At 40.6% G+C, this 24,489-nt stretch overlaps 1 protein-coding gene across 2 annotated transcripts; it reads left to right on the top strand.

Annotated features, from left to right (window-relative positions):
- The first annotated feature begins 187 nt into the window (after positions 1–187).
- Positions 188–15,144, top strand: wrap53 (WD repeat containing, antisense to TP53). 2 transcript variants are annotated; one of them, XM_059355332.1, is made up of 11 exons: positions 188–395; positions 881–1,337; positions 1,489–1,681; positions 3,021–3,116; positions 3,495–3,603; positions 5,454–5,542; positions 9,144–9,367; positions 10,599–10,810; positions 11,957–12,060; positions 12,174–12,317; positions 13,531–15,144. In XM_059355332.1, exons 2-11 carry the CDS (start codon positions 1,052–1,054, stop codon positions 13,754–13,756), a joined length of 1,683 nt encoding a protein of 560 aa, XP_059211315.1. In that variant the 5' UTR covers positions 188–395; positions 881–1,051; the 3' UTR covers positions 13,757–15,144. The 2 variants fall into 2 exon arrangements, with proteins under 2 accessions (XP_059211315.1, XP_059211316.1); XM_059355333.1 differs by lacking the exon at positions 188–395 and adding an exon at positions 603–654.
- Positions 15,145–24,489: the final 9,345 nt, after the last annotated feature.

Genomic DNA, 24,489 nt, shown 5'->3' with positions numbered 1-24,489 from the left:
CACGTAACACTTATTCTTTGTAACGTATATAGTTTTCACATTACGATGTTAAACTCATGAACATAACGACGTCCAAAAAACAACCTCCTAACCATAGAAACTGGATCATCCGAGGCTCACTTGAATGCACCATGGGAACGAGCAATCCGTGAGCGCGCTAACGTCATCAGCGCAACTCTCGCGATATTATTAAACACATGGCCGCCCACAGTGTTTACAACTTCTCGCAATGAACTCGTGAATAAAAACAGAAGTCCCGAAGTAGAAGGACGTCGAATATTTTTGCGTATTATACGTACTGTCCGGCCCAAGGTGAAACTTTGCGACCATCGAAGAGAGAAGTGTTTATAGCCAAACTGCGAGCAGAACCAAAGGCCAGGCAAGCCACAACACAGGTAGGTAGCATCAGACTGCTAGCATAGGCTAATGCTAACGTGAGGTGTTTGCCGTTTCTGTTGTGGACCGGCGGTTAAAGATAATTTAAACCTTTTTCCTTATTTAACAGCACCATTCAAGTTATAGCAGGGCAACAAAGCGCACATGGGGTAAAACGTGTAAGGGTTAGTGATGTAATTCGTCCCTCGCAAGCGCGAACTTTGCAAACTGGACAAGACTGCTAGTTTGGAGAGGTTGGCACGTCACGACTAGCTACAGGTGTCAGCAGGGTGTTTACACTAGCAGTTTGGAGTCCGTTAATTATTCCTCTCAACAAGAAGTCACGTCACGTTTGCTTTTTTTAATCGGCTGGTGCGCTTAGGATTTTGCAAAACTGCTCAAATAATTTTGCACTGTTTTAACACATGTGTTTTCTATTCTGTCTAAATGGCCTCATCTGCTTTGTTACCCTGCCTTCATCTCTGCTCTTCTGACTGTTTTCTAGGCTAGTGGGTGCTGTGATGTCCTCGACCCCCAGCAGACTCAAACACCCACACTGCAGGAAGAAGCACTATCCTAGTAGCACTTACCTCACCCACGTTTGACAGCCAACCACTGGACACAAGGCGCCAGGTACAGGACTTGACAGAAGAGATTGGAAAAACAAAACAAAAAGATGTCTGAATCAGCTGGAAATGGTGAAAGTAGCGGCGGTGTGGCAGGTGCAGGGCAGGATGCAGAAGCGGATAATGAGCCCCCTCATCAGGAACCACCTTTGCTTGAGGGTGGAGGCTTAGAGGTTGAGGATAACTCAGAGGACGGGGTACCTTCATGTGCTAAGCGACCCAGAATGAGCGAGGACGAACAGGGAGTGGAGCTGGTTGCAAAGCCTGACAAGATGCATGATGAAACACCAGCAGCGGCTGACTTGCTGCAGGAAGAGCCAGCCCAACCAGCACAAAGTACAGTACCTATAGCTGCATGTATCAAATGAAATCTAAGGGGGAAAATGTACTCATTCAAGTTAGATTTTGTTTAAATGTAGGGGATTATGATTCAGGATTAACGTGAAGATTAATGACTTAACCTGCACAAATTTGCTCTTGATGCTAGGAACAGTGGAACCACTACAATGTGAAGATGATGGTCGAGCAGGGGAGGAGGTTCCCGCCAGTGGGGGAGGTGAAGAAGAATGTCATCAGAATGGAAATGGAGAGCATGATCCGCCCTTAGGAGAAGGAGAGGCAGAAGTGGAGGAGGAGCACAACGGGAACAGGTCTGCAGACAGTCCTAGTGAAGGACAGCGGTAAGTGGAGGAAGAAGTCAGGTTTATTTTTAACCTCTGTTTCCACATAAGGGTCAAAGATACAGCAGACACACCATCAAGTGAGCTATTACAAGCAGGATTTTGTGGGGGTGGGGTCAGAGTGGTGGAGCAGGTGTTATGTAATGATTATGAACACATATGTTTCAGAAATGGAGAAGGTTTAGCACATGTAGTGCAGAATGAGAGAATTTTTTCAGACTGTGGTGATCTTGTAGGGCCGAGAACCTAAGGATTGTGCTGTAACTATTTTATCCCACCTGGTGTTAAAAATCTGTGGTACCAGTGAATCATATTTAAAGAAACATCTTATTGATTATTTTTAGCAGTAATTTTCTTATTTGTACCACTTAATTCCTGACGTAGCTTCAGTTTACCAGCAGCACTGCTACTCTTCACTTCATGCAGTGACATCCATGACTCATCATAATTAAATATAATATTTTTGTATTAATAAGTAGGAGAACCTATGCCCCGTAATTGAAATTGTATAAAGATGTAGAAAACACTCATTTCAGATTAGCAGGATATCTACTGATGACAAGAAAAAAAAGAGTACTCACATTGATACAATCAGCCATAATTACAATAATGAATAACGGAATTGCTGTTGTGGTTCTTCAAGCTGGTAACAAAGCTATTTGAACAAGTGTCTGTTTGTCACATGTTGCTGCTGTTTATGATGGCACAGATTTTGAAGTGGGGCAGCACAACACACCACATCATTAACTGATTACAACTTGTCAATCATCACAACTGTTAAATTTGGAGAGGATGACATGGGATGAAAATTTTTGGAAATAACCTGTATGTTAACATAATTTAGGTGGAAGCTTAAAGCTCCACTGGGTTTATATATATATATATATATATATATATATACAGACACACACACACACATATATATATATATATATATATACACACGTGTGTATATATACACACGTGTGTGTGTTTGTCTCACTCTGTGTAATTTCTAATTGTGCAGAAATAAAAATCTGTAAAGGTGTGACATGTAATTAACAATCCCCTCCACTGTGTGGTGACACTGTGTCTAAATTCTTTTGTTGGGCTTTGTGCAAGTTGACATCATGTGTGATAAACATCAACAGTTGGCTCCCGGGATTGGATATATGTATCTGATAATATTTCACTTATTAAAACAATTCTAAGAAAAACTGGCATTCATACTTGTAACTTAATGTCCATGGCACTAGTAAGATGGTAAATTTAGCCTTTCAGTTTGTTTATGTGATGTTCCCATTCCTGTGTTTTGAACTCATTAACCAAAGACTTACCCATTTCCTTCTCTTGCTTCCAGCCTTGGCTTAGATTTTACCCAGAACCCCCAGATGCTGACTGGTTCCTGGACTGAGTACTCAAACTTTCCAGAGAATTACCTCAAAGGCTGCAAATGGTAATCTCTTCCTATAACATGACATAGAATGTACCATGTGGATGAGGTCATTATTGAGTAATTTGTATGATTGCTATAAAAATAAGTTATATGTTGTATTTGTACATATTGCTCCCAGGGAAAGATATCAAGGACAGATAATAATGTCCTGGATTACTGAGAAAAATAATATTCTTAAAATTAATTTCACCCTGTTTGTTATTCTCAGGCCAGTAGTAGTGGGAGCCATATCATAGACAGGACAATTCACCTTGAGTCCAAACTGTTGATGTACTAAAGATGCATACAGTAACATAAAATATGCTATATGTTGTTCCCAGGTTGCTGCTTTTATTACACCATTGTTTCTTTCTCTTCATCTGTCCTTTTCTAAACCAGGGCTCCTGATGGTTCCTGTATCCTGACCAACAGTGCAGACAATGTGCTCCGTGTGTACAACATCCCTCCAGAGATTTACAGCTACAACTGGGACTTGCTTCCTGAGATGGTAATCATACAGATAGCTGGACTCAAAGGGTTCCCCAAATGTTTTTCTGGAGAAGTTAAGTTTCCGACCTTTTGCACCTTGACCAAGATAGTGCTTAAGACTTGAAGAGCTATTCAAAGCTATTAAATTAAATTAGAAATAAGAAAGGTTTAACCGTTATAGAGTGTCTTTGTGTCATTGCAGTGTGGGTAGTATGTTGATGATTGGTTTTTGACTTCTCTCCATGTTGCCAGCACCCGGTGCTCCCCACTCATTTGCTGGCTAAAGTCAGCGTTTCACATCATCTAGTGGACAGCCAATGACTGGGGTGCTGGCAACGTGGAGAGAAGCCAAACATAGTTCATCTGCATACTACCCACACGTCAGTGACACAAGTTTAGCTTTTACCAACATTAGCTGAATATTCACATGAGAAAAGCTTGACGGAATCACCAAATTTTGAAAATGTGCATTAAAGTTTTTATGCTCGCTTGAGGTGTTTTTTTGAAAAATTAGTTAATGCGCTAAACAGGAGATGGAAACACTTTTTGCGAATAAGTTCTGATGCATCGAACATTTAACTCACATGACTGATCAGCTGTTTCCACTCTGGCAATCAAAGAAAGATTATAAGTTGCCCAATTGAAACTAATTGTGTGGCCAAAGTTGTCCGATTAGCAAGCTATTTTTTTTCTCTCGCTTGCTCAATCTCTTCTTCTACTGCTTACTAACGGATTAGCCTACAGCACTACATTACATTACACTGCCATCTTCTGATGAAAGTAGGTTTATGCAGCTTTGTTTATTTGATCTAAAGCAGTTGATGGAAACGTCCCTAATTCACATTTTCTTTAATGCAACATTTCAAAATTTCACTGCAAAATTTGATTTGGCTTTATTGGAAACACTGCTATTGATGGGAGGCAAGTTTTTATCAAAATTGCTTAGCAGATGCACAAACTCTCAGTGTGTTTGTATGCAAATTATGAACATTCCCTTAGTGCCCTCAGGGGTAGGACAGAAGACCAACAAATGAAATGTTGATGCAGTCTTGTGAAATAGAACATATTTGAAATGGCTGTATTATAGCGTTTTCATTTTCATCATAATCTCCTCACTAAGTTAATTATGTGAAAATAAACACATGAAGAGCTCAATTTTTTTTAACTGGTCACCTTACGCTAATTTGACACATTGTTTTTGGTCTGATATGTGGGGATTTAAAATTTAGAGCTAACAAATACCATCTTAGAAATTGTCCATTTTTTTACTGCAGATAAGGCAGATGTGGTGGTTTATGTTTTGCATTCCTGTAGATGTTTTAATGCCATAATCATTTATTTAAAAAAAGTCTAACTTGTGAGATAATTCCAGGAAAGTAAAGGTAAAATCCTGTCATGTTTTGTTGTCTGACCTTTTTATACAAATACCGTCAGTATGTTGTTGTAGCTGTGTGTTAAAATCTGCTAAGAAAAAAACCATTTCAATCAATTTTAAGACAGCAGATTGAGAAAATGTAATACTGAAGATTAGTTCAGTTACAATATAATAGACATTCTGTCCTTTTTAAGTTTTGGGAAATATCAAGTCTCCTAATTGTATTACAGCCTGGTAGATTGGGATCACTGAACAGAAATAATTGAAATATAATCCACTTTCCTCTATTACAGAGATCTCTCACCACTTGTGAAAAGGGTAGAAAATTGAGCTCTATTTCTCACTGGCTTTTGATATTAAATGTTCCTACAAGGAAAAGCTTGTGACAGTATCAGCACAGATAGATCTCCTTGGTCATCACATGAAGTTTAGATTGCGTCTTTCAATCTTTACATTCCTGACTGTCTCCTTTCTTTTCTTTCATCCCGTGGCAGAGTCCAGTGCTGAGGATGGCAGAGGGAGACACCATCTACGACTACTGCTGGTACCCCAAGATGAACTCTCTGGACGCGGACACATGCTTGTGAGTCCAACTTGATCTTTGCCAGACTGTGCCCTGAGCCTCAACTCTTCACAGCTGGATAGATGAGACATTTAAAGTTCACTTTGAAGGTCAGCCTGCCAGATGGTGAAGGATGTATACACAGAAAAGGCACAGTGTCGTTTCTCCAGGCTGGTGTCAGCCAGTGATTGGTGTTTTTAATCTAGATCTCGGACGGTTAGGGTTGGACGCTGTGCTTGCGAGTAGGATTTTCTCTGTGCTTGAGTCTGTCTAATAGACTATCTGAGTATAGAGGATATTGTTGTGTGCTTGTGACTCATTCTTTGATCCCCGTGGTATTTGCTCTCGTTGTGGGAGCCGGCTGCCAGCGTGGAGATGGCTGTAAAAGCTTTCTGATGTCTCTCATTATGAGTGAAGAGTTGGCCTTCGTCTTGTCTGCTCCTGCCTCCGCTGCAATCCGCTCGGTTGTTTGAGGCCCACGGTGCTTTTCAGCATGATTCAGCCCACTAACAGCTCTCCCGGGTCCAGACAACACCTGACTTGGGGCTTCTCTTTTCATCTCGTTTGTGTGTGTGTGTTTGTGCAGGCGTGCACTCTCGCCAGCATTTGAAATGCTGTAATTGTGACATCACTGTGTGTCTGTGCGTGCGCTGTTTAACAGAGCCAACATCAGTAACACCCAGCCATCACCGTGGAGATTGCATATCGTCTGTGGCGAGAGAGGTAGGGCTTTGCTAACGAGCTGAGGTCAAGTTGCCAACAGTTTTCACTGTGTATACCGCTCGTCCCCCAGCTCCCATCATCCTCCAGTTACAGCCTCCACCCTCTGAAAGATCCCTCTGATCAAGGCCCAGCATTGGCAACGCTCCACCCTCAACACCAGACAGCCTTCACTGTGTAAGAGGAGAAAGGGGGTGGGGGTCAGGAGCTATGTCCAAAGATGAGAGTTGTGTAAACAGCACGATGATCAACAAACATCTCATGTGGACAATGAACCACTTGAGAGGCCTGTGTGTATCTGCCAAAGCCGTGGAAAGACCTGTCTGTCATGAGAAGGAGGATGCCAGCAGGAGCTGACAGCATATATTCTTCATCTTCTTCAGATCACTGCCACATATCACAGGGGAGCTCCTGCAGGGCACAGCCAGGTGGTCGAACAGGCTGAGGGTAGATTTTTTTTTTTAAGGGCCCATGCAAGCAGATGAAAGGTTATGGTTGCGATTATTGAATTTACGGCAAACCTGTTTTTCTAGTGTCTTTCTGTCTTCCTCCTCCCTCCCCCTCGTTTCACATCTCCCATTTTGTTTCTCATTCCTCCCCCTGCGCTCCTTGAACTTCTGTCTGCCAAAAGCCGTGTGTTGTTGATGCCCCTCCTGTAGAGAGGGAATAAGGGCCCCTGTTATGGCTCGGTTAAGTTGCACTGAGTTCTAGGCATTGCTCCAAGCTAGCAGCAGTCTAGCATTATAATTGGGCATTTCCCTGCTCTGGAATAAAGCTGCGACTCAGAGGGGCCATAACAGAACACGGCAGCAGTGGTAGGGGCTAATTTCCTTTGTCTAATTGAGCCGCAGTGATGTTTCGGCATTTGTTCAGCGCCCAGTAATTAGAGTTAAAAAGGCATGGCTCAGTCTTTGGCCCTGATTTGAATCAATAAGAATGTGCCGTGGTCTTGTCTCCATAATGAGCCATAGCACAATGCTGTGCATTTGTTTTGATGCATTGATACATTCAGGTGGATGTGGTTCAGACGACATTAAGAAGGAAATTAATCAAACAAGATGTTTTGAGGTCATATATAATGTTTATTTCAAAAGAGTCACGGCAGCCTATTTCATTTTTATCTGGTTTTGTACACTGTGATGGAGGTACACCTCTATTTTATTCCAGTTACTTGTTTTTTTCTTTTTGTGGACAAGTCCTGATTGTGACACGTTGTTCATTCACTGCTCACAATGCTATATACAATGAACACATTTTTTGGGATGCTATATTGTCCCCGAAATAATTGCAATTAAGGATATTCCTGTCATTATAAGACCATTTACTCCCATTCACATGATGTAATATCAATTAATGTGAATACAACCCAACAAATTGTGTGTGTTTGTGCGTGTGTTGAGGACACAGAAATGAGACTAAAGGACAGACGCAGCGTGACCAGAAAAAAAAGCATAATATGACTCAGCATGTTTTTCAGCTTAAGCTTCGGTGCTGTGAAAGAAAATGCTTAGGCGCTGCAGCCAAGTCTTTTAATGGTTGGGACAACCCTGCTGTTTTATCGCATCAGGACACTCTTATGTGAGCGATGTCATACAATATATGGGCATGACCTCGGCAACTTCTGTTGAGCTTGATAAGTTGATATTGTTATTATTGTGACAGGTCTACTGCACACCAAATATTTTCTTGCATTATAGATTTTTCATTTTCTGCCGTGTTTCAGTCCTTTTACAATATGTTTCAAGTTTCCAACTTAGCATTTTCCCCCACTCAGTCCCTCAGCCAGTAGATCAGAGTTGCACTGGCCTCTTGTAGATCATATATACTTTGTAATGATTAGTCCAAACACAAAGTCCATTGTAATCTGTATCTACAAATATGAGTTCAGTCAGTTTAACAGGAATAATTCTTACCTATTGTACAGTAATGATTGTTTCATTTATGTGAAAGACAAGAATGAGGCTTTATTTGTGTCAAGACCATGACACTACTTCCTTTACACGCTCTTTGTAAACTCCTAATGTCAACAGCCGTGTTTCCATCAAAGAATTTCGAAAAGCATTTTGAAGATTCACATGAGAAAAGCTCGATGGAACACCAAGATTTCGGAAAAACTTGTTTGAAATAGCGCATAAAAGTTTTTTAATGCTCACTTGAAGTGTTTTCTTTCTTTTTGGAAAAATTACTATATGTGCTAAACGGGAGATGGAAATGCTTTTTGCGAATAAGTTCTGATGTATCGAACATTTAACTCACCTAATCAGCTGCTTCAACTCTGACATGAAAGAATTAAAAGTTGCCCAATTGAATCTAATTCCTGAAGACATATATTTTCTCTCATGGATGGCCAAAGTTGTAGCGACCTGTTTTTTTCTTATTTTTTCTCTCTTGCTCAATCTCTTCTTTTACTGTTTACTGACAGATTAGCCTACAGCAACACATTACACTGCCATCTTCTGACCAAACTATGTTTATGCAGCTTTGTTTATTTGAGCTTAACCAGTTGATGGAACGTCCCTAATTTGCAATTTCTTTAATGCAAAATTTAAAAATTTCCATTTACAATTTGATTAGACTTTAATGGAAACACAGCTATCGAGAGTCATGAATCATTTTGTATTAGAGGGAGTAATGATGACTTTGTAATATGGTTTTGTAACACTTTTTTTAGTTCTGAAATCATGCTACATAGTCGTAGCTAGTTTGCTCCTTTGCCTTGATCTTATGAAGACAGGAAGGCATGCTCATCATGCAAAAAGCAGCTCTCCATTCATGTGGGTTATTTACGAAGCTCTAGAGGCCCCAGGCCATCGAGACACACACTGATGTTGCTGATGTAGAACCCTCCTTTATAAACGTACTCGCCATTCTTTTTGCCTGACCTCTCACTCCTCTTCCGCAGCTTAGCCAGCAGTAGCCGTGACAACCCAGTCCACGTGTGGGATGCATTTTACGGGGAGGTACGGGCCAGCTTCCGACCTTACAACCACCTGGATGAGCTGACGGCAGCCCACTCCCTCTGCTTCTCGCCCGACGGAACACAGCTCTACTGCGGCTTCGACAAAACAGTCAGGGTCTTCTACACGGAGCGTCCTGGGAGAGACTGTGAGGAGCGGCCCACCGTAGGTTAGTCATCTCACACAGTTTGAGCTTAAAGCATCAAACTGCTGGCTTTGTGCGATTTAGCTGACAGCACTGTGGTTCCTTCACATCCAAAGTTGATCGCCATTTAAATGAATTTCATCTATATTATGCTAAGTTACAGAAAAAGTGTGTTCCTGTTCGAGAGCAGGGGCTGTTTTGAAAACTCTCCCTGTTGTTCAAGGGCGCTAGCTGAGGGAGAAGAATAATTTAGCTAAAGAAAAGCATTCATAGGCTGCAATAAAGCAAACCTACATGACAGACAATAAGTAAGCAGGGGTGATGTGAAAAGGATAATGTGAATTCAGTTGTTTCTTGTGTTGAAAAAGTTTCTGTTTGACAGCAGGCTGTCACATCTAACAGGCAGGAGTCTCCTTGAACAAATCAGCAAGGAGAGTTTTTATTATGTGCTTCTGACAAAAAAAAAACAAAGGGAACTAAATGTTTACCGTGATGAATTCCTAATCTCTGTGCCACACTTCAAACAAGTTTGAGCTCGCTGGCAGGCTTTTATAATGCACTGAAATGAAACGAAGCAGCGTCTGCCTTGTAGTATACAGGATGAAGTATTCTCAACCACAAAAATGATCCTTGGAAAGATGAACACATTTATTCAACTCAGAGCTTCAGTTTTATATCCTTCATGATGTATTTTACTAATTTAAGTGTCCTGGTATGCAGGATGCGTCTCAGGTGGCAACAGACAAACCTGATAGCAAATGCAAACTGTTTGAAATAATGTTTTTTTAATTTTAAAGAGTGAAGTTAAATTCTGACATGTTGGTAAGTCAAAATCTTCTTGGTCTGGTAGATCAGTGCCGTCTATGGTTATCTTTATGTTTGGCTCCATCATCCAGGCTTGATCATTAATAACAGCAAATTATGCAGATATGTATGGTCAATCTCAAAAACCGATTCTGTGACACATGTGGGGACTGTGCCAAACCCTCGCTAGAGAACGTGCTCAAAACTGTTTTTAAAGAGAGACAAACAGGATGATTTATGGGAAAGGAGGGAAGAGTAAGAAGGAACAGATGACCCAAATGTGAGTTGATGTGTGCATTGTTGAGAAATGTTTCCCTCTTAGAAATGTAATTTGGAAGACATGAGCTGCCAAAAAGTCAACTTGGAGTAGAACTGATTGGGAGTTGTGTCTTGTGAACCTTTTAAAAGGCTGAAAGCCCTGCCAAATGCCACTCTGTTGTCTTCACTGCAGTGAAGAAGCAGGGCCAGAGTGGCATCATCTCCTGCTTTGGCTTCAGCCCCTGCCAGTCTGTTTACGCCTGTGGCTCTTACTCCCGCTGCGCTGGCCTCTACTCCTGCCAAGACGGCACCCTGCTGGCTCTGCTGCCGACCCGCCACCACGGAGGCCTCACCCATCTGCTCTTCTCCCCTGACGGCAACTACCTGTACACCGGTGGGCGCAAGGTGAACACATGCACACACACACTTGTCGACGGCAGCGTGCAGACAGGAGACCTGAGGGTAATGGTGCTGCTTCGTTTGAACGATCACACACACACACACACACACACACACACACACACTGTCAGTTGGCTCTGTGTTTAAAGCAGGTAACAAATGATCCTCTGTTGCACTGGAAAATTAGTTTACAATAGCATCGTCAAAGCTTTTGGACAAGAGCTTTATATGCTAATATCCTGTCCTGATGGCATGAGTCAGCATGTAATGAATCTGATTAGGCATTATGGCATCCCCCCAAAAGTGAAAATCTAAATAATTAACCGTGTATCACAAGGTTGCTGCAGAGGTTTGCCATCACAGGAGCATGAATTTGCACCTATTAGATTTTATTTTCCTCCAGTTGGAGACAGCGTCTGGAGTCTTCTCCTAATTTGACATTGCGCAAATTGTCCTTGGTGTTCTACTGACAACTTGCACTGTAGCGACTCCATAACCATCAACCTCTGTTTGATTCAATGCCCTCCATTCATCCCCTCTTACCTGATCAGACACTAGTTAAGCATTCCAGAGTCTACGAAGTTACTGTGTCACTCTGCCCGTTAACTGATGCAATTTACAATTTAGCAATGGGGTCAAGAGTGCAGATTTACTGTTCAGTGCAGGGCTATGTGAAGCCAATATGAAGGCATCAGATAAGCAATACAGATTTGAGGTTGCAACTAACTGGTAATAATTGTTGTTTGTTCATCATTTTCTCAATTATTGGATTAGTTGTTTAGTCCCAAATTTCTGGAAATGATGAAAAAGTTTTTCCCAAAGCCAAAGATGATGTCCAACTCAAAGATATTTAGTTTACTGTCACTGTCATGTTCTTCTTTCCATTGTGGGTTGTTATTTTCACTTAAATTTAGTTTAGTCACTTTCTAGCATCAGTTGTTATTGGTATAATGATGCAGGTTAACTTAACTTAACACATTTACTAAATGTAAATGCATTCATTTATGTATCCTTTTTTAAGCTAAAAACAAGCCAAAAAACGTATTTCTGTTTGAATTAACCTGCGATACCTTCATGTAGTTGGCTCTGTAGTGCTAGCAGCTGTTAGTGAACAGTGTCTATGTGTGTGTGTGCATGTTTGCGTGTCTGTAGGATCCAGAAATCCTGTGCTGGGACCTGAGAGAGCCGGGCAAAGTTGTGTTTTCCCTGAAGAGAAACGTGGCCACTAACCAACGCATCTACTTTGACCTGGACCAGTAAGTTTACTTCACTGACCGCATAGCAAACTGCAAGGGTGTATAAATGCTGATCTATTACCTTGTACTGTGTTTTGATGATTTTGTACATATGTTTTTCTCTGTGTGTACAGGTCAGGGAAGTACCTGCTAAGCGGTGACACAGAGGGAATTGTTTCAGTTTGGGACACCCAGACAGCTCCTCCTGATGGTAACGAGGAGCTACTGCAGCCACAGCTCAGGTTCCAGGCCCATTGGGACTGCACCAACGGCATCAGGTACAATTATTAAAAAAAAACAAAAAAAAAAAACATCCCATTGGCTGATGACACATAACATAATGTACAAAAATGAATTGGTAGGAACAGAACAGAAGCTTCTCATAAGTGTCCAGGTCATGAGATATCTCTCCATGCCAGAAGCCACTTTACCATCAAATTCCAAAAATTGATGGTAAATTAAATTCAAAATGGAAGAAACCATCACAAATGTTGAGAACCAAAATCCAAGTCAGTAGAAGGACTTGAACTTCCCAACACTATAATACAACAAACCTGAAATTGCATTTTAAACAGAACGATCCCACCCAATTTTCTCGGCTGGGAACAAAAACCACAGTTGGCTAACAGTATTTATCTCAGTACAGACAATACATTTTATTTGTTTTGGTTGTAGTTTTTGTTTTAGTGATCTAGGATTTTTAAATATTTTTTACACAGTTCAATTCTTATGTGTAATATTCTTGAGAATTAAAAGTTCATTGCTTTTGAAAAGGATGTACTTGATTATGCTCTATTATAATCATATCAGTGGCATGAAAATGGTCTTAAAAAGACACCAACAATAGTTGTATAATACTTTTTTCATGATATTTTCTGGGACAATATATCGTCTTAAAAAATGTATCGTGGCAGGCCCAGTCTTCAGTACAAACAGACAGCATAACAGCAAGAGAGAGAGGGAGTAAGCCATCATCAAATGTAGGTCTCTCAATCCTGTTCAGTAACTGTTGCCGGTTTCCTGCCTGATTGTCCTGCTTGCGTTGTACTGTTGGTTTCCCCTTATTCATTCACACAAAAGCCCAGGAAATGCAAACAAATCATTCAAACGTATTTTAGATAAGAGAAGAAACAGCTTCCAATTTCCCAGCTCTAATATTACACAACAATATTACTGCTTTGTGAGAACAGCGAGCAATAACTACAGCGCCCGGGTGCATTTATGAAAAATCCAGCTCTGTTGACTGTGACGAAGAGATGAAGTGGCTGATGAACTAAAATTTGTGTCATGGCTGTGAATGTGCAAAAATTATGTATAAAATCTGGACTTAAATTAAATCAGTTGTAAGGACTATGAAATGCATCACTTAATTCCTTTTAGTGTTTACATATCCATGTACTTCCCTACAAAACACTGTTTTTCCTCACACCATCTTTTTAATTTCCTCCCATTCTCTATTTCTTCCTCTCCCTCCATCCTTCTCTTCCACAGCATGCACCCCTTCATGCCACTGTTGGCAACATCCAGCGGGCAACGGCAGTTCCCGTGGCCCAGCGAGAGCGAGGGTGACTCGGCCTCTGAGGGCGAGGGAGGCGAATCCGTGATGTCCCCTCAGGAGACCCGACAAGACAACGCCATGACTCTGTGGTGGGCCGGACCGCTCGCCCCCCCCGCCGAGGGGAACCAAGAGCAGAGCACAGAGGTGGTGGAGGCCTGAAGACAGCTGACACAAATTTAGTTCCAACTGCCATGTGATATTTATTTTGGGAATGCTTGGTATGGATAATTATGAGTCAGTCTTTTCTGTAGCATAAAGGCCTGAGGTGGGAAAGCATTTCTTGATTATTTTTTTTATGTTTTACCATATTTACCGTCTAAATAAGTTTCTGAAATTGGTTCTTAATACGTCACCTGCAGGTTAACAACATTTACTGGAGGAGTACTTTATTTGCAGAGTTAAAATGAAAAGGATTGCAAAATAGAGTTTAAGTCATTTTCAGGGTTTCTGTGTTTGACTTAATTGTTGTAATGCCAATTTGATGATTAAGAATTGGAACAATGCCGAGAACGTGGCCAAAAACAAGATGTGGGTTGCATCAGGACTGGATTGTGAACTGATTTTTCTGGATTTTTTTTGTTTAATTAGTGAGAGAACAGTTTTCTTTTTTTTTTAAAGAGGAAAAATTAAATATGGTCATTCTTTATTGCAACTTTTTTTATGGTGAATGTGCTACCTGAATTGGTTAAATTTGGTGGAATTGAAGGCCTTTACTGGCGTGAAGCAGCCCGTTGTCTGTCTACTGATCGCTCCTTTGATCTGAGTCGTGTATCTGTGGGAGTGTTTGTTTACGTGTGTGTGTGTGGCTGTAATGCTGCCCCGAAGATTCCTAACTGCTATAGTTACAGTAAGTGCCATTTGTTCTTGAGCTTTGCTTTTTGTAAAACTGATGGGATCTCCTGTTTTTACCTTCTTTTTTAAACTATTGGACGCACCAAGTTTAGTGTCGCTCTGTGCATGCCCTCGAAAAAATGTATATTTTTGTAAAGCCATGATGATCGTTCTAATTTTTTGAATGTATACTCTGTAAGCAGCTAGCTTGAGTACTCTAACCTCATAACAATCTGTGAAAGTCTTTAGGATGTGGGTGCACCTGGATAATGAGTGATTTCTATTATTTTTCCTACGGATTGGACTTGGATTACATTTGTATCCGTGTGAGTGGTAATGTGGCAGCACAAACACATTGTGTTTTCATAAATGCATTAATAATGTACTGCGGTGATATGCTTATGTTGCAATCAGTGAGGTGTGCTTTGCTTTAGGGCGTCTTTGCAGGTTCCAACCAAAGCCTTTTATCTTTAGACACAGAGGAATCTATTCATTTTCACTTATTGAAACTCAAATTTGTTGCCAACCATAGTAGCTACAGCTGTGTAGCTACTATTACACAATACTACACAGATTTGCTGTACCAGGAAGCTTTGGGAACCATGTAGGTCTTGATGATGTGACAACAGTCTCTAGATAGGCCGCTGTGTCTGTGGAAGGTGGCTTTGCGGTGGTTTTATTCAAGCTGCAGTGAAATAAAAGCATATCTCTTCACAAATTCACGGTCTTATTCATTTTTGTCCTTTCTGTTTAAGGCGGTTCAGAGTTGGATGCCCTGTAATAAATCCCTCATGAATGCAAGATGATGTTATATTCGAGTCAAGAGGCAGCTCTTAAAAGCTAAAGGGACTATTGGCTTTCGCTTATGAGATGGAAACTATTCATAGTTTTCACCTTTCCCACACACATTCTCTATGAATGTGCACACACTCATGTATTTGATTGTCTGAAACCACAGGGGCACACCGAGCAGAGAGCCAAGTTGGAGAGCTCCGCTGTTGTGTTATGCAGGTTGCTTAGCGACCGTCTCCTCCTTGGGAGAGGAAAGTAGGTAGAAAGATGACAAGAAAGAAAATTGGGGACAGAAAAAGAAAAAAGCCACACAGGTGTAATAAATAATGCAGTGGTTTGCTGATTGCTACTTGTTTGTCTGGTAGGTTGATATTAAGTCCAGACCATCAGAGAGTGAAATAGGGACAGAAAGTGGTCACGGCACAAAGACACTGGAACTGTAAATCAAGTCGATCTGTGGGCACTTTCTTTAGCTTGATATTCACGCAGTGTCATGTTTTCTATATCGTGTCTAGTCAATAGAACCTACCAGTGATCAAAAGAATCATGTTCAGTCACTTGATTCGGCAATGATCTGAGGAAACAGGATGTCTTTTGCTCAATTCAGTCAATAAATGTTTTATTTTTCACACTGTTACAACTCCAGTGAAATCCAACTCTGTCAGTTCCTGTGTATTATCTCCATAAAACACCATTGTTTTCTTGTTAGAGAAAGTGTGTCACCTGGTTGAACTGTGCTGTCCGCTATTCTAAAATTTAGCAAAGGACATTTCCCAACACTGGCAGGCACAGGTGTTGTCCAGTCCATCATCGCCCAAACGTTGGCCAGCAGGATTCCCGGCAGAGAATAATCCAGGTTGCACGACTGTCCTCCATGTTTGCTCTGGTAACTTCTGATTTAGAATAAGAATAATTTTTACTGCCAAGTAGGAGGAATTTGCTGTGGTGTATTGGTGCAAAAGTTCTAAAATACAGATTTACAGTTGCAATCAAAATTATTCAACCCCCATTACAAATTAGGTTTATTGGCAAAATGTACAAGCTTTCAGCTATTGGCAATAAATTACACAAGAACGGTTTAAATAGTTTAATAAACCAAATATTACAAGGGTTTTATCCAAATTCAACACAAAATGCCACTTTTAAAGACTACTGCTGTCTCAAAGTTATTCAATCACCTGAATAGAATCCTTCATAAGAGCACACATTTGAAAATCAGGTGTTTTCTCAAGCACACCTGAGGTAACTCATCAAGGGCTTCATTAGTTGCATCAGGTGTGGATGAGATGCACATCAAATGTTGATGGTGAAAGTTTCTAAAGATACAGTTAGTCCAGTTGACAGAAAGGTGGACCCGGAAATGTTGAGTACATCACAGTTTTATGATAGAAATATATAGTATGGGTCCCCAGCATGCAGAAACTGCTAGATGCTAATTTGCATATGTTGAGCAATTTGTGTATCTAAGCTAATTTGCATAAATTAGCCTAATCACCTATATTGATCATATTATAGGAGCAGCTTGGCCAAAATGGACAATGTTAGTATGTTTTTAGGGTTTACTGGAGATGCTGAGTCCATATCTGACATTTTCAAGATTCAAAATCACTATTTTAACCTGGTTTAGTCATATTTTTACTCTCATTAAGCTGATTTTGCTGATTTTTTGGGGGGCGATTTAGACAGATTTTTGGAAGATAAAAATGTTCAGGAATAATTTGGATCCTCAAGTTATTTCTGAATTCCACAATAATTGTAACACTTGGAGTGGTATTGGGCATCAGCTGCGGGTAGGTCCAATACACCATTCACTTGTAGCTTCACAACCTCTGCCCAGTCATCCTGTCGCTCCTCACATTTAGATAAAATCACAGCTTTGAATGATGGACCACCAGGCCTTTCTAAAGTCTGACATTGTTTGAATGGATTCCACCTATCAGGGTGTTTGGGGTCTTTAGGTTCGCAAATCAAACCACAGGGCAAACACTGGGCCTCATTCACAGACTGTTCTTAAGAACAAATTTGTTCTTAAGTCCTACTTACGAAGATTTTACGAAGATTGTGGCATTCATGAATTTTTTTCTTATTCAGGATTTTTCTTAGGTAAGAACAAATCCTACGAACACTCAGCAGTACTCTTAAGCACATTTCAGTGCTGACATGTTGGCATGGTTGTGTTGTCCTCTTTTGTTAAGTTCAATAAAATACATTACAGTGAAATTTCCGTCATATTTATGTATTTATTTATTCATTTCATTTTTTTCCATTTTAATTAAATTAAATGTGCCAACGCTTTAACATGAAGAAAACTGGAAATCATGGTGGTGTCTGGCTAGGCATCACGTTTGCAGCAGGTCATAAAGGGGGCTCTAATAAATACTAAGGACACTTGTCATGAAGGGGTTGAATAATTTTGAGACCGCAGGAGTCATTGAAAGTGGCATTTTGTGTTGCATTTGTGGAAACCACTTGTAATATTAGTTGTGTTGAGCTGTTCTTGTTTGATTAGTGTAATAGTATTAGTATAATAGTATATAATAATTTTGATTGCAACTGATAAAAGCAAGTACTTCAGTCAAAAAACAGCAGCTCAAATAGAAAAAATGAACAATAGAAAAAGTCAATATACAAAGTAAAATAAAGATGGAAACAATAGGTACAAACATGGTGTTATTTAAATGAGGGTATGAACTTGGCAAACAGGATTGTGCTAGTTTACGACATTAATATTTTCAGTGTGCAAATGATAATGCAAGACCAGTGATGGTCTTGCTTGTTCTAGCTGGTGCTCATCTTCTCCACGTTTTCCTTTCCTGAAGATGCTTCCTAATCAAATAATAAATCTAGCTGCTTTAAAAGTGTGGAAAAGGTTTGTTACCATCCTGACTAAATCTTTCCATTCATCAAGTTGGTGCTGCCCAGCTGTAATCAGATTTCTTGCCTCAAAGCTACCCCGTCGCACATTCAGGCTTATCATTTTTGCCATGATCTTCAGTCCACTATTTAATATTTTATGCTATTTTTGCCACAAACTTAGTCAAATGTCACAACAAAACACAACAGCATCTTTTCATTGTTTAAACAATTGCCTTTAGCTCTAAAACTGTTCCCAGTGTTAAATGTGGTTTGTATTGTAATTATCAGAGCATTTCTCTCCAGGCTAAAACCTCACTAATCACATGATGGTATGAATTTAAATATTGAGTGCAGTTTGCAGTATTTAGGGCCCGTTGTCTGTTGGTTCATCCAGCTCGAGTACCGCAAGACCACTATAAATCTGTATCTGCTTGTTGTCTGATATACACTGATATGAAAACTTTTTTTTTTTACAGAACATGTGATTGAGAAAACAATGTTGAGGTAAGCATCTGCATCTCTGCACCATCATTGCAGCCGAGAAAAGACTGCAATGGAACTGTAGCATCACTTTTTATATAATATATATACAGTGCTTAACAGATTTATTAGACCACTGGTTTATGCCACAGGTGTCTGCAATTAACAGCATTAGTAATTACCCAAATATTTTTTATGTTTCTGTAATGGATAACACTCCAGTATGTAGAGGCTCTTTAATCAAAATGATATTTTTAATTCTAAAATATGATTGTTATTGTTATTCAAATTTACTGTTTTACAAAGAACTGTAAAAATAGTAAAGAATGTTATTATTTCTTGATTATGATGTCAAATTATAGTTATTTACTTGCATTCCTGAACAGAAAAAATTGTTTTAGTGGTTGAATGTTGTGCTTGATTCATTTCTGACTTCTCAGAGAAGCCCAGTGAGCCAGCTTAAATTTGGTTATAAAAAGGTGAATGCAGTTTTGACAAATAAATATTTTTTTAAATTTCAAACAAAATTTCGAAAGATTTCATAAATATGTATGTTTTCTCATTTTTATGAAAGGTAGTCTTATACATTGGTTAATATAGTGGCAAAAATTATGTGAACCCTTTGCAATAACAGTTTTCTGCATTCATTTGTCATAAAATGTGAGAACATTATGTTTTGTATATATTTCGGACTTCACATTTTATGACATATTAATGCAGAAAACTGTTATTTCAAAGGCTTCACATACTTTTTCTTGCCACTGTATAGCTTGTTTAAAGGCCGTTTCTGAATACAGACTGATTTTCTCTGTGGTTCGAGCATTTTGAAACTTCCACAGTAATATTTTTTATAATTAAAAAAAAACATGGAAATATAAATTTTTACACAGTGGGACCTTTAAAATCAGCCTGTTTATATAGAAAATGCTTCCTAAAGGAAGGCATGTCGGCCAGACCTTAGTGCTTTCACACAGATGACAGCAAAGCCATTATCTTCATCCCAAGGTGGCTGCGGTGTTGTCTTTCCTCTTGTGCAGTTAATGAGCCAATCCACATCAAGTGTTCTGTGTTTCTGTGTTCTGTGCTTCCATTTACGTCGCATCCTGAGTGAGTCTCCATGGCCTTGCATAAGTGCCTTCCATTAGACGGGTGCGCACACACAAACTTCACAGTCCCAGCGCTCATCACCACAGAGTGTGCGGAATAGTAAGTAATGGGATCTTGATATTAAGAAAGACATTTGAAAACAATTATTCAAATGGCTGTCTGCCTGTTGAATCTCCTAATCCCACGGCGAAGCACTCAAGCAAACACTCAGCGGTGTGACCCCGGCTGAATTAGCATGGAGGAAAAGAGGAACACCGCTCTGAAGCCGGAGATGCTAAAATGTCTAGACTGCTCTCTGGTTTGTCACTCTCATGCTGCCTTTGAAAGGAAAAGGCTTTTTAGAACATGAAGCAGAGGGAACAGATTTGCTGTAGCTTTTAGAGGTTGTCATACATGGCATTTCTCAAAATGTCAAAGGGACGGCTCCTTTATCTCAGAGAGACTTTGAATGTGTTTGGCAGGCGCTTAGCACAGGGCTTCACTGTGACCCGGCTCTGACACACTGCTCGAGTTGTTACATCCAGTTTTCTTCAGACTTAATAGGTTGTGGGCTGCATGTACTCAGCTGCCACATTATTTGGTGCACCTCCGTTTACAACGCAGGCTTTTAGGAAAAGCGTCACGTAAGTGCTAATCATGCCAACAGATCTCAACCTGATCAAATGTTGGCTGCAGTGGGACAAGATCTGGAGCTGAGATGTACCATCAAAAACAGTGAAACATTTCAGTGCCTTGTTGAATCCGTGCTCCCCAGATTGGGTTGTGCTGGAGGCGACAGGATGCTCTATCTGCTGCTCCACAGTTGCTACAAGTGATGAAGTAGCCACCGGCTGTAGTTATTTAGCCATCACTTAGCAATCACACGTCCTGGTCAGCAGCCAATTTCAACACCAAAAGGAGGATGGATTATAATAAATACGGAAAATTCTAGGCAGGTTTTCAACCAGCATGCAGTAGGGGACACACAGTTAATATTGAATTTCCATGAAGTTGAGGGACTTGGTGGAAAAAAAGTGTGAACCACGTTTAGTCCCTGACAGTGGTGGAAAGCAACATCTACTCAAGTATGGTGTTGAGGAAACTATTTGGCTATCAGTCTGACAATATCGCCTCTGTAGGCAAGAGCCAATATTAATATGTAGTCAGTGGATATTCAGGACAAGTATTTTGTCTTATAAGCACCATTTATTTATAATCTGATTAGCAACTTGAGATGCAAGAATGGAGTTGGTGTTTTCCTGATTGCTTCTCTGCACATGAATGCAGATACATTTAAAAAGCTAAATTGTTGTCAGACAAAAGCCCACTGGTTCCAAGATTACATTTCAGCCCATGCATATCGGCTCTGTTGCTCTCCACATGGACTGTTTACCTGCATGCAACCAAAGCCCCCTCAAACCTTATTGGTTAAAATGACTCAGACTACAAGCAGAAATCAGAATGCTTTTGATGCCAAAATCTTGTCTTGTTGCAGATATCTGTTTACAGATAGATTATTTTGCCATGCCATGACGTTACCAGTATATACAGGAATTCCTGTTACTTACTTTGTTGATCCTTTTTTGTCCATTCTGCCATTACGTCCATGTTTGCGTTTTTGAGTGAAATGCCTATTTGGATGGATTACCATGAAATTTACTGGCATTCGTGTTTCCCTCAGTATGTATTGTTTGGTGATCCTGTGACTTTTATTCAAGGACCGTGATAAAATAAACCATCAAATGTCTTATAGTTTTGTTTAAAACCTGAAAAACTAAAACATTCCCTCAGCTGTAGCTGCATTCTTTCCAATGGCCAGCAGGGGGTGACTCCACTGGTTGTAAAAAATGTATAGAATTGTATAGAAGTCTATGAGGAAATTACCCTTCTTCTCAAGTTCAAAGCCAGATATGCCAAACTCGAGGCTTCAGAATGGTAGTCTACAAACCAGTGGGTGACGCCACCATGGCTACGTCTTCTTCCTTTACAGTCTATGGTTTTGTCCTATCAAGCTAATGTTAGCAGCATGCTAAGCTAAAGAAAATGTGTTATCCTTGCTTAACTAACTGGCATACGACCATGTTTGCATTGTCATTCTGTTGGTGTTAGCATAGCTTAAAGCACCACTGTGCAGCCTCACAGAGCTGCTAGCCTGGCTGGAGACATTTTGGTGTTAGTGTTGTCCTTTGTGTCTCTTTAGTGTAAGGCTGCATGCATTTCCCATCTGCACATGATCACTGATTTTTTTCTGTTAACACTAGTTGGAAATAGTAGCCAAATCCAAAAATAGTGAATGTCTTCATGTGCATGTATCAAAATGAAACCCCTTATTGTTCACAGTCAGTAGTCGAGTATAATTTTCACACAGCCACATTTTGTGCTCATTATAGACGGACCAGTCTGAAGTTCAGATGACTTGAGGTTTTCCTTACAAAGCCTGAATCTGCAGGGATATTTTTATAAGTCCCAGCCAACCCATTTCATCAGCCGCCAAAATAGCCGCGTTCCTATGAATACATCCCATTTCCATTCCAAAAGGCAACCGCGGTGATTGACGCGTCCTTGTTCTCTGGTTTACATTAGATGTGAAAATAATTGGCACCTGTATTCCTGCACATGCTCTGAAGCCAGGGAAAAGCACAGCACCATGAGGTTTCATTTCACTCCCAAGTCTGATCCCCTATTCACTCCAGATGTGGAGGAATGAGCACGGATATCTATCTGAAATGGCTGGGAAGATTAATACAGAGTAAAGATGTGTCATATCATCATATTCCACTGTTGCTGACAGGTAGAAACGAGTAGCTCTGCATTGATATTTCTCTCACGGATATGTAAGCCCTAATACATATAGAGTATCAACTTTAAGATATGTACTCGCATGTGTGCCTCTACCGTCCCTCTATCCTTCACCTCATCCTCTTCTCATCATCTCATCCTCTCCCAATCTCCTCTTCCTGCTCTCCACACATTCCCTCTGGCGATCCCCGTAGCTAGTTATCATGAGGCTGAGCCTATTGAAGTACATTAAGAATCCTGTATCCCAGCCGGCCCTGACAGATTGGATGTGATCTTGGCGGTTTAGTGGGCTGTGTGATGCCCAGGGAGAGTAATTGCTTGCATAATTGCACTCTGGGGAAAGGTAGAGCAGTAGGGCCTAAATTCATCCTTCTACCTGCCCTCAGGCTGCATGGACAACTCTTGTCCCAGTGCCTGTCCATTCTTTACACCTTTCCCAAAAAACCTCCCTCCCTCATTCCCTTCACCACAGTGGCTAGAGGGGGAGGTTTATGGAGTGGTGTCAGGGGGAGCAGGTGGAGCAGTGGGCCGGGTCAGAGGAGCTCTGCTTGGGGCTGAGGAGACAGATTGAGGAGGAGATTAGGAGGAGCAAGGAGGCGCCCTGTTGAGAAAATGAAAAGGGAGGCAGAGGAGGGGAGACGAGGACACGCAGAGAAAGCCAAAGTCCAAGTGATGAAAGATGTGTGTTTGAGCGTGTTCATGCATCAAATATCCTAATGAAGACAGAAAGATGAGGAAAATCCGCTCAAGTAGACACATTGTGGGTGGCCTGAACCTCAAAAGTGGCTACTTCAGAGTTAAGGCCTTAGCATTAAACTTAGTATAGGGGTTAATTCAAGCCTATGGTTTTAGCACTGGTCTTATATCAACCCAGTAACCAGATTATGTTTGACCTTTCTGCAAAACACAGATCTGTTGAATCTTGACTTTACTAAACCTGCTCTCATTCCCTATTCCTGATGCTTTTATCCACAGACCATATAAAATATGGATGTAGTCTCTGCTACTTCACCTTTAGGTTCCTGCAGAGCCGATATTAAGCTCAAAGTGGGTGGTTCCGCTCGTCACCATCTTGGCAGTGCCTGACTCCTCCTGACTCCTGGCTAATCCAAGAAAGGGGCAAAAAGGTGGAGCTGGGTGGGCTGAGGTCCGCTGAATGCAGCGACTAGCCTGTGAGGGCAGCCGCATGTCACTCATAGTGGCCGTGCCCTTTATTATAGATAACTTAATGTAAATTAAAATGGTGAGTTATATAAAAACCCAACTTCCTCGCAGTTGTCATGAACTGGAAGATAAGCTAAGAGGACCAAACCAGATTTTTCTACCAGGCTGTAAAAATGTTTGATTCTGCTGTAAAGTTTTAGTCATTTTAACATGGGGGTATATGGGGATTGGCTCCTTTTTAGAGCCAACCTCAAGTGGCCAATCCAGGAACTGCAGTTTCTGGCACTTTCACATTGGCTTAATTTTTCAGCCCTGAAGATTGTCGCTTGTTTTTACTTGTCGAAAGTAATTGCTTATGTTTAGGAAACAAAACAACTTGGTTTTGATTTGGAAAATATCACTTCTGTAGGTAACTACTAGGGGTGCAACGGGATCCTTACAGATCACCACCCACGGTTCGGCATGCATGTGAACCATGGATCAGTTGCAAAAATTGAGATACAGTTTCACTGCCACAGTTACTCTTTACAGTAATATCTCTCTAAATCGGGGCGTCCCGGTGACTCACACTGGTAGAGCGCTTACCATGTAGGCTGAGTCCTTGCTGCGGCGGAGCCGGGTTCGAATCCGGCCTGAGCTCCCTTTGCTGCAGTTCTTCCCCTCTATCACCCCCTTTCTATCTGTCACTATCAATAAAGCAAAAATGCCAAAAAAATAATCTTTAAAAAAAAAATATATATATATATATATATATCTCTAAATCTTGATGCAGTTGCGGTCAAAATTAAGAGAAAAGGGAGATGTGTGCTGTTTTTGTCTGTTTTTCTTTTGTTTTTGTTTTTTTACAGTATTTTAAAATGATGTTCACTGGCAATTTTTTTTAT

The sequence above is a fragment of the Centropristis striata genome, chromosome 17 (assembly GCF_030273125.1).
Source record: "Centropristis striata isolate RG_2023a ecotype Rhode Island chromosome 17, C.striata_1.0, whole genome shotgun sequence".
In the NCBI taxonomy this organism is placed as follows: Eukaryota; Metazoa; Chordata; class Actinopteri; order Perciformes; family Serranidae; genus Centropristis; species Centropristis striata.
The sequence above is the reverse complement of the archived record's forward strand: the minus strand, read 5'-3'. Positions and strand labels throughout refer to the sequence as shown.

Bases quoted from the DNA above. Each gene is read 5' to 3' on its own strand.
- wrap53 (XM_059355332.1), top strand. From the start codon at position 1,052: ATGTCTGAATCAGCTGGAAATGGTGAAAGTAGCGGCGGTGTGGCAGGT. The intron at 3,604-5,453 runs GTAATCATACAG...ATCCCGTGGCAG, and splicing joins GGGACTTGCTTCCTGAGATG to AGTCCAGTGCTGAGGATGGC. The intron at 9,368-10,598 runs GTTAGTCATCTC...TCTTCACTGCAG, and splicing joins TGAGGAGCGGCCCACCGTAG to TGAAGAAGCAGGGCCAGAGT.